Below are 13984 nucleotides of genomic sequence, written 5' to 3' on the forward strand. Positions count from 1 at the left end.
AAAAATAGCATTACTTTCTATACAGCAGTAACTGACTTATTTAAAATCAAGTAAGTTAATCTTAGATTTAATAATCTACTACTTTTGGATCTTCAGTAAAACACTGAGCTGTATATACAACAGGGAAAGATATTAAAAGATACCTAATATTCATTAATTCAGTTTAAGCAAACAGTCACAAGTTTCTAAAAATAACACAATCTCTCATTTTAATTAGAAATGACTGGTCCCAATTTTTAAGTCTTTCCATGGTAATGTCATTAACATGAGTTACCCAACCAAAAATGAGTCTAACTTTAACTTTAAACAAAACAGGGAGTTAGTCTTACCTAACTATAACTGGAAATAACTAAATTAAAGATGATCCAGTAGAAAATCTTTCCCTTAATAAATAATGTTTCTCTTTGGATATTAATAGCCCACCATCAATAAAATTTTCCTTACTTGTATTACTGACTTCACTTGAATTTTTTTTCTACTGACATCTTTTATGCCAGGCTAGTTCACAGGTATTTTAAATTCTAACAAAACCATAATGAAAGTTGATCTGACTGGTTAGTACCACAGGAACAGATTTCTTAATGCAATGCTAGAAGGCATTTTTTTTTTTAGGGGAACACATGAATAAGGTGCCCCACTATTACAAATTATGCAGTCACGTTTCCCACATTTGGGGAAATTCTAAGAGTCAGCACATTTGGAGTCAATGGATAAGCCTCACCCTGGGAAAACCACTTTTGTGATCATGATATCTCCTCCCCTGACAGGTAAGTACAGAAGACATCTTGTCACATACTTTTATTAGATTCAACCTCCAATTCTCTCCTTTTATTTTCAGATTACCACCCAAAAATATCACTATGTAAAACAATATATTATTAGGTTGAGTTCCACGTTAGTTGTATTCAAAGCTCTTCACACACAAAAATAAAAATGTGTCAGATTAAATTTTTATTTTAAAAATACATTTTTCGGGCGCCTGGGTGGCTCAGTAGGTTAAGCCGCTGCCTTCGGCTCAGGTCATGATCCCAGGTCCTGGGTTCAAGCCCCACATCGGGCTTTCTGCTCAGCAGGGAGCCTGCTTCCTCCTCTCTCTGCCTACCTCTCTGCCTACTTGTGATTTCTCTCTGTCAAATAAATAAATAAAATCTTTAAAAAAAAATAAAAAATAAAAAAAAATAAAAAATAAAAATACATTTTTCAAATTGTTTAGCTAAGCTTGGGCATATTAACAAGAAATGCATGTGAAATGCCATTATCACATGAGAGAGGGCAAGGGCTGCCTTAGAGTAACTATAGCTGTTAAGTCCACTATACTACACAACCACATTGATGCAAAGATGTTCTCCACCACCCCCTCTGCTTGCCCCCCCCAACCCAAACCCTACCCCCTCTTACTCACATGCTTTACAGGGTTTGGTGATATCCTAACTGAAACTCTAAGTAACAGTTTAGGGTATAAGGGTCATTTTTTAATTAGCTAAGATCCTATGAGATTGGGGTGCCTGTGTGGCTCAGTTGGTTAAGCATCTGCCTTTGGCTCAAGTCATAATCTTATAGTCCTGGGATGGAGCCCTGCTCAGTAGGGAGTCTGCTTCTCCATCTCTCTTTGTTCCTCCCCTCTGCTCATGTCCTTTCTCTCCCTCTCTCTCTCAAAAAAATAATAAATAATCTTTTAAAAGAATATCTTTTGAGATTAATGTTTTTGCAAAGTGGTTCAAAAACATGGCTTTCAGGCACCTGGGTGGCTCAGTGGGTTAAAGCCTCTGCCTTCAGCTCAGGTCCTGATCTCAGGGTCCTGGGATTGAGTCCCGCATCGGCCTCTGTGCTCAGCATGGAGCCTGCCTCCCGCCCCCCTCTCTCTGCCTGCCTCTCTATCTACTTGTGATCTCTATCAAATAAATAAATAAAATCTTTAAAAAAAAAATGGCTTTCAAATACTGCCTGATCATCTAAAAAATACTTTACTTTTCACAAAAAAAGGAGGAATTTATCTACCAAGTTCAATTACTATAGCAACTTAAAGGATTTGTTCCAACACAATAGTATCTTGCTAAAACCAGTAATTGAACAATTCTATAAAATGGGAATTACTCTCCTTTAACTTTTCTTGTCAAGTACCTTTTGCTGAATGGTAGAATGTTTTTGCTCCATCTCTCTTTTCTCCTTTGCTGCATCCACAACCAGTCGATCCAGCTATAAAGGCAATAAGGGAGAAAATTAGCCAACTTAAAAATTAAAGGTATGATCATTTTTTAAAACATACTCTCAGTAAGTCAGCCAATGTAAGTTTACTTAAAAAGGCATTTTGACTACAACTTTAAAATGGAAGCTCTTTTTCCTCTGCTATGAAATCCTTTTTAAGAAGGTCTGTAACTCCTCCAGGAAAAACATTTCTAAGAACAGTTGTGGTGCCAAACAAACATGACAGGAGGCCTTGTCAAGGGCACAACAGTAATAAAATGAACTCCTAGAATAAGGAAGAGAACTCTAGCGTAAGTTGCCTGCTGACTCCTGCAATTTCAGTAGTCAGAATCAAAGGCAGAAAGAATATACCCTGGTGACTTTTTCCCCAACTAGCAAAAAGTAGCAGCTACAGTAGTGTGGGGCCAGCTCTCCTAAGTTCAACAGAACAGACACTTCCAATCAATCACTCAAAATGCTTCATGTTTTCAAGTTGGCTTCTTAATGTTATAATCAAATCTAAAAGGCAAAAAACAAAAACAACAACTCACCAGATAAGAGAGAGCTAAATAATAAAATTTTCTAGGGGCGCCTGGGTGGCTCAGTGGGTTAAAGCCTCTGCCTTCGGCTCAGGTCATGATCCCAGGGTCCTGGGATGGAGCCCCACATCGGGCTCTCTGCTCAGCAGGGAGCCTGCTGCCCCCTCTCTGCCTGCCTCTCTGCCTACTTGTGATCTCTGTCTGTCAAATAAATAAACAAAATCTTTAAAAAATAAAATAAAAAATTTTTAAAAGTAATAATAGTAATCATTTGTAAGGCCAGGGTATAAAATTGCCATTGTTTAAGCTTCTGTTTTAAAAGCTCAAAAAACTTATGAAATCGTAACTCTCATTTCTTTCTTGTTCCTTTCTAACAGAAAAGATGATTTCCCAATACTATGACAAATGCCCTGGCTCCTTGAACTACTCTTTGCTGGAATAACAAACAATTAGTTATAAATTATATGAGTCTACTCTTCTAGACTATGATGCATGTCATTTTATCTGATTAATGTGGGATAAATGAAAAAAAAATTTTAAATGTAAATATCAATAGGAATAAGGAGAAAGATAAAGTATTAAATGAATAAATGTTTTCATTGCTATTCTTTACAAAACAAAATTTTAAAAAGCCTTTGTAAAAAAAACATTTGGTCCTTTATTTACTCTCTATTACAAATGATGGGTTTTTTTTTCCCCTACCAGAGAATAATTTGGGCCACAGAATTTTTTTTTTTTTCTTAATTAAAAAAAATTTTTTAGGGGCACCTGTGTGGCTCAGTTGGTTAAGGCTCAGGTCATGATCCCAGGGTCCTGGGATCAAATCCCACATCAGGCTCCCTGCTCAGCAGGGAATCTGCTTCTCTCTCTCCTCTCCCCCTGCTTGTGCTCTCTCTCTCTCCCCCAAGTAAATAAATTTAAAAAAAAATTTTTTTTAAGGTTTTATTTAAATCCTAGATAGTTAGCACGTAGTATAATATTAGTTGCAGGTATACAATTGGCCACAGAATCTTAGTTATCATTGAATATTAATAAAGAACCAAAAGAAAACAGCCTGAAACAAATGTAGCACTATTATAAATATTTGATTTAGATGGCAACTATACTACTACCCTTGAAGATCCAAAGCATACATGCCTTAGTGACATGTAACATTGACTTAATGGGTAATGCTCATACATGCTGCACTAGGAAAATGCCCTCAATATTTTCTTATACTGAATGAGTCAATAACCATTATACCATGAGTTTATATCCTTTAATTGAATGGCATATAAGTATTTTTTATCCATTCAGATTGAAGTAAGGTACAGGCAGACCCCAAGATTCAACTAATATTTATAAACTTGTGTGCAGGTACCTTCTACACTAGTACTGCAATGCAAGTGATGGTTTTCTGCCTGCTGGACTGGTAGTAAATTCCTCTGCTACATCCCACCTCACTACTATTACAGCAGAAAAGAGTGAAAATTCACTTCTCTCTGTTGGGGCAGAAGTATAAAGAAAAAAATGTCTCAAGATGGTGGAGGGTTGGAGAAGGTACAAACCGAGGAGATGTGAAGACTGACAGTCTTGTCTCCTACATACTGGGACTGTATCAGGAAGAATATGGAGCATAGCACAATATGGCCCATGCTTCTATTAGTGCTGGACATTAGGAGTTTCACAGTCACCTATAACCAGCCAGGTGCCCTAGTCCCCTGTGTTTGGAATCCTCTCTACTCCTACCATATCAGACATCATCACTTCTCTCTCCACTTTTTAATTTCTCCCATTTCCATCTGCTTATATATTTGTGCAAATCCTACTACCTTAAATAAAACCTTCCTCCAACTCATACTCCTTTCTAGCCCTCTCTTTCCTTTGTAACACAACTTCTGGATAAATCTTCCCTGTTCTTCACTGGTCTATTTCGTATTTATCTACCCATTATAGTTTAGCTTCTGCCACTCAGACCCTCTGCTCTCACAAAGGTAAATAATCTCCTTGCTGCTAAACCCAATGCATAGTTCTCAGTCCTAGGTTTACTGGACCCTCTTTCCAATATTTGTATTGATAATTATCCTCTCCTTTTTGAAACACTCTCCTTGGCCCATGGGAACACCATTTCCCAGTTTTCCACCTCCTCTCTCATCTGTGTTTTAATGAAGATCCTCTTACCTAACCACCTCTTAAAACTATGTCATTCTTAGGGCCCTGTTTGAAGCCAGACTCTCTTTTTACTCTATACTAGTGGCCTTTGATATTAACTTACAAAATCAAAATCTTTAAGCATACCATTCCAGCACTCACATTTTTCAAAAATAGCTTTGGAAACACTAAAATGATTTTGGATACCTATTAACTCTCCTGAGTCAATTCACCCATTCTTGTGGTTACAATAAATAATTATATGCTATTGACTCCTTTAACCTCATTTTGGGGGGGGGAGGCTCCAGATACACCCATTTAGATGTCCTATCATCAAAATTTAACATATTTAAACTTCAACTCATCATGTCCCTCTACCTTCAAATTGGCTATTCCTTAAATATCCCTCAAGTCTATTTGTTTCTATCTCTATTGCCATGTTCCTAGTTCCAGATCCAGTTATCTCATAACTGAATTATTGAAAGGATGTCTGAACTGGCCACCTCCAATCAGGCTATATTTTCCAAAAGGCACCAGAGCTTAGATGCTTTTCAAGGACCTGAAAAATTATGTGAGAATTGAGAGGGGAAAACTGTAAAACCAAAATTAATAAATGTCTAAAGTATGAAATTATTTAAACTACTCAACTACAATCCAATTCATTTGTTTATAAATTACATTTAATGTAGGATGAGGGTGCAACATAATGCTTCACAGAATGTGTGGAGTGCCTAGAGCCTAGGAAGATCTTGCCTTCCTCCCAAGTCTGGGTTATAGGTCCTAGCTGTATGTTCCTATAACTCTTTGAAACTCTGCTATATGGTAAAGACAGCCAGCTATCCCCCAATAAACATTCTCTCTTTCTTTCTTAACAAGACGGTACTCAAATTCTAGTAGGTCACATGCTTATCTGGCATTAAGTTTTTAATTCCCAGCTTTCCTTGCAGCCAGTATGACACTGGGATGTACACAGAAGTGGACTCTATAAATTCCAGGATACGCCCATAAAGAGAATGCACCTTTCTCCCTTTCCTCTTTCCTGTCAGCTAGAATGTGGGTATGGTGACTAAAGCTTGATCAGCCACTTTGAACCATGAAGTAGAATAAAAAAAATGTAAGCCTGCATCCCTGCAAACCAAGTGACCATAATACCATGCCTTTGACTTTATGTAGAGAAATAAAATTCCATCTTGTTGAAGCTACTAATATTTCAAGGTTTCCTTGTATCGCACACCAACAAGAAAGTTCTCATTTTATATACCCAGACAGAACACTGGTCACACAGAGTATTAGTCTGGTGACTTGTTGGTCTCCTCTAATAGATTAGGTTCTCCAGAGTCAGGGAACAGTATCTCTGTAACTCATGGCATATGCCCTGCAAACCATCCCAACAAACACACACATGTACACACATGTGTATGCACCATATTTACTTTTGGTCAACGAATGCACTTCTCTTACAGTCTTACCCTTTTCCTCATTTCCCTAAACTCTATTTTTCAACCTTAATCCTCTGTCCTCAAAAGGTAATATGAACCTATACAGGGGGGGGAAAAAATCACTTAAAAATTGGTATTATTAAATCCAGAAAGCTCACCAATCAACAAAAAAGAATGTCCCAGAATAAATCAAATATATAGTTCTGCTTAGTTATCAAAAATAATTTGAATATAATGAACTTTCTATATAAGACTGTGATATATGTATAATTCACGTATGTGCATATATATAAAAAATAAAAAAGATACCAAGAGTTCCATAAGCTTAAGATTCTAAAGTTTTATTATTCAAAATAGCAAAATATACAGTTTTTAGAAAATAAAAAAAGAGTATAACTCAAATGAAAAATCAATAGACTTTCCTTTATCCAAATGTAAGAAATGAAAAAATAAATCCAGCTATGTGTACTACAAAACAGACCCTTTGTTTTTAATTTTTCCTTTCAACACCCTCATATACTGTCTATAACATATTTTTAACTTCAATCTTCTTTTTGGTTACACATTTAACCTACACATAAATATTCCACAGCATCAAACTTCTTCATTAAATAAATGAAATCTCAAATTCCCCAATATGCTAAATCTCTTTCTTTTTCCCAACATGCTAAACTTCTTTAAAAGTACAGATATCAGGGGCGCCTGGGTGGCTCAGTGGGTTAAGCCGCTGCCTTCGGCTCAGGTCATGATCTCAGGGTCCTGGGCTCAAGCCCCGCATCGGGCTCTCTGCTCAGCAGGGAGCCTGCTTCCTCCTCTCTCTCTACCTGCCTCTCTGCCTGCTTGTGATCTCTCTCTGTCAAATAAATAAATAAAATCTTTATTAAAAAAAAAAAGTACAGATATCAGAACAAAGGCAACAAAACCAAAAATAAACAAGTGGGACCAAAAAACTTCTGCAATGGAAACAATCAACAAAATGAAAAGGCAACCCACCAAATGGCAGAAAATATTTGCAAATCATGTATCAGATACCATATAAAGAACTCATACAACTTTAGGGGGTGCCTGGGTGGCTCAGTGGGTTAAAGCCTCTGCCTTCGGCTCAGGTCATGATCTCGGAGTCCTGGGATCAAGCCCCTCATTGGGCTTTCTGCTTAGCGGGGAGGCTGCTTCCCCCTGCTCCGCCTCTGCCTGCCTCTCTGCCTACTTGTGATCTCTGTCTGTCAAATAAATAAATAAAATCTTAAAACAAAACAAAACAAAACAAAACACCCAAACATTCTGTTTTAAAAATGGGCAGAGGATCTGAAGAGACATTTCTCCAAATGTGAAAAACGGGTAGCAAAAAGGTACATGAAAAGGTGCTCAACATCACTAATCCTCAAGAAAATGCAAATTAAAACCCACAACAAGATATTACCTGTCAGAATGCCTGTCATCAAAAAGATAAGAAATCACAAGTGTTGGCGAGGATGTGGAGAAAAGTGCACGAGTGGTGGGAATATAAATTGGTGCAGCCACAATGGAAAACAATATGGAGATTCCTCAAAAAACTAAAAACAGAACTACCATATGTTCCAGCAATGCCCCTTCTACATATGTTCAACATAAACAAGGACACTAATTTGAAAAGATATCCACATCCCCATGTTAACTGCATTATTTATAATAGCCAAGATACAGAAACAACCTAAGCGTCAATAAATGAACAGATAAGAAAATATGGTGTATATATACATAAGGAACTATTATTCAGCCATTTAAAAAGCAAAGGAGGGCGCCTGGGTGGCTCAGTGGATTAAGCCTCTGCCTTCAGCTCAGGTCATGAATTCAGGGTCCTGAGATCAAGCCCCACATCAGGCTCTCTGCTCCACAGGAAGCCTGTTTCCGCCTGCCTCTCTGCCTACTTGTGATCTCTGTCTGTCAAATAAATAAAAATAAAATCTTAAAAAAAAAAAAAAAAGCAAAGGAAATCTTGCCATTTGCAACAACACAGATGGACCCTGAAGGCATTATGCTAAGTGAAATAAGTCAAGCAGAGAAGGACAAATACCACATGATTTCACTCACATGTGGAATCTAAAAAAAAAAAAAAAAAATGAAAAATCAAATTCATAGATATAGAGAACAGACTAGAATTTGCCAGAGGTGGGGGATGAGTGAGACAAAATGGGTAAAGGGGGTCATCACAAGGTCAAATTTCCAGTTATAAAATAAATAACTCCTGGGAGGCCAGATGGCTTCCCGGGGGAATTCTACCAAACATTTAAAGAAGAACTAATTCCTATTCTCCTGAAACTGTTCCAAAAAAAAGAAATGGAAGGGAAACTTCCAAGCTCATTTTATGAGGCCAGCATCACCTTGATCCCAAAACCAGATAAGGATCCCATCAAAAAAGAGAACTACAGGGGCACCTGGGTGGCTCAGTGGGTTAAGCCGCTGCCTTCGCTCGGGTCATGATCTCAGAGTCCTGGGATCGAGCCCCGCATCGGGCTCTCTGCTCAGCAGGGAGCCTGCTTCCTCCTCTCTCTCTGCCTGCCTCTCTGCCTGCTTGTGATCTGTCAAATAAATAAATTAAAAAAAAAAAAAGAGAACTACAGACCAATATCCTTGATGAACACAGATGCAAAAATTCTCACCAAAATACTAGCCAATAGGATTCAACAGTACATTAAAAGGATTATTCACCACGACCAAGTGGGACATTTTTTTTAAAGATTTTATTTATTTATTTGACAGAGAGAAAGATCACAAGTAAGTAGAGAGACAGGCAGAGAGACAGAGGGGGAAGCAGGCTCCCCGCCAAGCAGAGAGCCTGACGCGGGGCCCGATCCCAGGACCCCGAGACCACGACCCGAGCCGAAGGCAGAGGCCTCAACCCACTGAGCCACCCAAGCGCCCCCGCAAATGGGATTTATTCCAGGGCTGCAAGGTTGGTTCAACATCCGCAAATCAATCAATGTGATACAACACATTAATAAAAGAAAGAACAAGAATCATATGATACTCTCCATAGATGCTGAAAAAGCATTTGACAAAGTACAGCATCCCTTCCTGATCAAAACTCTTCAAAGTGTAGGGATAGAGGGCACATACCTCAATATTATCAAAGCCATCTATGAAAAACCCACCGCAAATATCATTCTCAATGGAGAAAAACTGAAAGCTTTTCCGCTAAGGTCAGGAACACGGCAGGGATGTCCGTTATCACCACTGCTATTCAACATAGTACTAGAAGTCCTAGCCTCAGCAAATCAGACAACAAAAGGAAATTAAAGGCATCCAAATCGGCAAAGAAGTCAAATTATCACTCTTCGCAGATGATATGATACTATATGTGGAAAACCCAAAAGACTCCACTCCAAAACTGCTAGAACTTGTACAGGAATTCAGTAAAGTGTCAGGATATAAAATCAATGCACAGAAATCAGTTGCATTTCTCTACACCAACAACAAGACAGAAGAAAGAGAAATTAAGGAGTCCATCCCATTTACAATTGCACCCAAAACTATAAGATACCTAGGAATAAACCTAACCAAAGAGGCTAAGAATCTATACACAGAAAACTATAAAGTACTCATGAAAGAAATTGAGGAAGACACAAAGAAATGGAAAAATGTTCCATGCTCCTGGATTGGAAGAATAAATATTGTGAAAATGTCTATGCTACCTAAAGCAATCTACACATTTAATGCAATTCCTATCAAAGTACCATCCATTTTTTTCAAAGAAATGGAACAAATAATCCTAAAATTTATATGGAACCAGAAAAGACCTCGAATAGCCAAAGGAATATTGAAAAAGAAAGCCAAAGTCGGTGGCATCACAATTCCGGACTTCAAGCTCTATTACAAAGCTGTCATCATCAAGACAGCATGGTACTGGCACAAAAACAGACACATAGATCAATGGAACAGAATAGAGAGCCCAGAAATAGACCCTCAACTCTATGGTCAACTCATCTTCGACAAAGCAGGAAAGAATGTCCAATGGAAAAAAGACAGCCTCTTCAATAAATGGTGTTGGGAAAATTGGACAGCCACATATACATTTACATATATCTCGGGATGCCTGAGTGGCTCAGTTGGTTAAGCAGCTGCCTTTGGCGTAGGTCATGATCCCAGGGCCCACATCGGGCTCCTTGTTCACGGGGTTCCTGCTTCTCCCTCTGCGTCTGCCTGCCATTCTGCCTGCTTATGCTATCTCTCTCTGACAAATAAATAAATAAAATCTTAAAAAAAACACACACATATATCTCAAATTATTTTATACACCTAAATTAATGCAGTATTATATCTCAATGAAAAAAAGATACAGATATCAATGTATAACACAGAATCAAGCAATACAGGACAATATTACCTGTGCACCAAGATCCTTCATGTAGGGCCCAAGTTCACTAAATAGATCATACCCTTGATGGAAGAAGGCCAAATGGGCATACATAAAAGATAACATCTGATAAGAGAAAAAAAAAAGTTTAGCATTTTAAAATCAATTCTTAAATATTCCAAAATTTTTAAAAATCTTAATCTTATCTAATGTTTAAAAATTTTTCCATTAGAACCCAAAATATCAAACCTATTTAAAATTAAAATTAAGTCATTTTTCTTAAGAGTATTTCAGAAATATTTGTGAAGCAAGAATAAGTTATATTTAAAGAAATCTCCAAGTGGTTTAACATTAAAAAAAAAACAAATTTTAGTTGTTTAGACTATATCCAGACAATCAAACTTCATATGGTAATAATTGAAAGAAAAAATCATGTTTTCAATACTTTCACCATCTTCCCACGTACATTATAAAATATCTATATGCCTTTCAACCAAACTCCCTGGCAAAATTTTAAATTGCAAAAAAAAAAAAAAAAAGAAAAGAAAAGAAAAGAAAATTAGAAGGGGAAATATAAATTAAAAATATAAAAAATATATATATATAAATTAAAAATTACACCTTACAACTGACTAGGATCACTAAGCACAGCCCAAAGTAGGGGAGTGATTATTTTCCTTCTCAAGTCACTGAAATAAAATGAGTCAACAGACTTTGCCAATATGGAGGTTTATGCATATTCATATTCATTCCCAGTATCCAAAAATGCTGCTAACAGGTTAAGATTTTTTTCTAAGTTTTCCTATATTTTACCTGTTCATGAGAAAAAAATCACCCTTATTTTTATTTGTTTTTACATGGTTAGGAATTTAATTCAATATTAGTAAAAAGAATCCTCCAAACACCCATGTTTATTTTTAGCAAGATGAGGCATCTGTTTAAAATTCTGAAGTTTAAAATTTAATATTCAAGAATGCTTCAAAAGAAAATTTTTTGAAGAGAAAACCAATTAAATAAAACACAAACACAAAAGGACAAAGCTCAATAAAAGATTATTCTGGAATTAGATTAACAGTAGTTGTGCAACTTCATGAATATAATAAAAAACAGATATAAAAAAGAGGGTGAAAGTTTAATAGCTACAACTACATAAAAATGTAAAACATGCTGTACATCAAAACACATAATAAACATATTAAAAGATGAATGATAAACTAGGAAAACACACATGACAAAGGGTTAATGGTCTTAAAATATAAAAAGATGTTACAAATCAGTATGAAAAAGAGGACTAACAAAAATACAGGAAACACAGAGGCCAAAATATACAGGAAAAAAAATCCAAACTCACACATATTTAATACAAACTCATTGTATTAAAGATATGCAAAATTGAACAATGACATGACATGACATTTTCTATCTACCAAATTATAGGTAGAGTGGGAGAAATTGGTACCCAGGGTTCATAATATGGTTCACTTTCACATACTACTAGTGGAAATGTTGTATAACTCTTAAAATTAAACCCTCTGACTACATAATCTCTTATCTTAATCTATCCTAAGGAAATAATCATATTATTTATTAGAATGATCACTATAGTGGTATTCTTTAATATCAAAAACATGGAAATTACTTAGAAATCCATTAATGGATAAACCTAATTTATGGCATATTTAATTGACCTGCAAACTATATCCAGCCATATCACCTATTTTTGGATGGCCTATGAGCTAAAGTGGTTTTTACATTTTTTAAATGGTTGAAAGACAATGAAAAAACATGAAACTCATGACATGTGAAGACTGTATGAAATTCAAATTTCCACATCCATAAGAAAAATTCTTATTAACACGTAGTAATGCTATTCATTTATATATTGTCTATGGCTGCTTTCTCATTACAACATCACAGTTAAATAATTACAACAGAAACTACATGGTCCACAAAACCTAACATATTCACTACCTGGCCCTTCACAAAAAAATGTTGCCTACACCTAGTATATTCACATGGTAGAATTCTATATGAGCAGGAAACCCATCGTTAAATAAAAAATATTTAGGGCTCCTGGGTGGTTGAGTTGGTTAAGTGACTGCCTTTGGCTCAAGTCATGATCCTGGAGTCCCAAGATAGAGTCCCGCATCAGGCTCCCAGCTCCACCAGGAGTCTGCTTCTCTCTCCGACCTTCTCCCCTCTCATGCTCTCTCTCACTCTCTCTCTCTCTCAAATAAATAAAATCTTTTTAAAATAAACTAATTAAAAATTTTTAAAAATAAAAAATATTTAAAGACGTGATGATTTTGTAGTTACTATCAAAAGAACAAAGTTATAAAACATATGTAGCAATGATTCCTATTTCATTTTTTAAAAATTATGTGCAATTTTAAAACACACATATACACATTCACATACATACATGCTCACAGAAAGAGAGGGGAAAAGGTGGATATATGCCAAGATATTAAGAGTAGTTCTCCCTTGGTAGTAAGATTTGTAAGTATTTTAACTTCTTTCTTCATACATTTTACTTTTCAATTTTCTATAATTAACATACATTAATCTCAATCTAGAAAGGGAAATGGCAGTAAAGAGCAAGTACAAGGTACTTACCTGATAAGAAATAACATAAATATAGAATTTAGGAAAAAGCTAGGTGAGTACAAGATACAAAAGCAATTTATGTACACCCTTTCAGGATGAAAAACAAAACACTTCAGTTAACAGAGAGCAAAAATTATTTCTAAGGTTCTCAAAATATGAAAGAATGCAATGCCATACAACTATCATCCCCTGTCTGCTTCCTCGTTAGCTTTGTTTTTTTTTTTTTTTTTTAAAGGAGATCCAAAAAAAAATGGGCATAGAGGCTCAGGGAAAAACATTATCCTCAAATTTCATCACCTTTTATTTTCAAACAGCACTCTAAAGAACAAACCAACAGGCTAATAAAATCATCAATAATGCCAAGGAAAAATTCTCTAAATGATACGATTTATTTTTTTTTTCAAGGTTGTTTTATTTTTAATGATACGATTTATACATGCCCTCAATCTCAAGTATTTAAATGCATGTTAATAGAGGAGAAAGACATAAGTAACTATAACATGAAGGAGACAAAAAAACTGGTTAAGTGACATAGGAGAAGTATGAAAAGATCTCTAAGATTAATTCTGAACCTGGAATAAATATATTTACATGTATATACAAACATACATATACACACATATGATGCTGCTTTAAACACTTATATATGTACACTTAGATCATATTAGAATGTTGAAAACATCATTTCAATAAATATCTTACTGATTTTAGGATTTCTGATCTCCTTTTTGATTGAAGGACATTAATCTGAG

At 35.8% G+C, this 13984-nt stretch overlaps 1 protein-coding gene and 1 non-coding gene across 4 annotated transcripts in view; both read right to left on the minus strand.

Moving 5' to 3' along the window:
• Positions 1-13984, minus strand: part of ACAP2 (ArfGAP with coiled-coil, ankyrin repeat and PH domains 2) — a 161442-nt gene that overhangs the window by 53262 nt on the left and 94196 nt on the right. For all 3 annotated transcript variants that reach the window (XM_047733587.1, XM_047733568.1, XM_047733578.1), the window contains 3 exons: positions 13935-13979; positions 10656-10751; positions 2122-2196 (listed from right to left, as the gene is read on the minus strand). In XM_047733587.1, the coding sequence (XP_047589543.1) occupies positions 2122-2196; positions 10656-10751; positions 13935-13979 (216 nt within the window). The remainder of the gene's footprint in view (positions 1-2121; positions 2197-10655; positions 10752-13934; positions 13980-13984) is intronic.
• LOC125090289 (U1 spliceosomal RNA) lies at positions 610-775 on the minus strand. The gene has a single exon (XR_007124273.1). It is a non-coding gene; the product is annotated as a U1 spliceosomal RNA (small nuclear RNA).

Source organism: Lutra lutra, chromosome 1 (assembly GCF_902655055.1).
Source record: "Lutra lutra chromosome 1, mLutLut1.2, whole genome shotgun sequence".
NCBI lineage: Eukaryota > Metazoa > Chordata > Mammalia > Carnivora > Mustelidae > Lutra > Lutra lutra.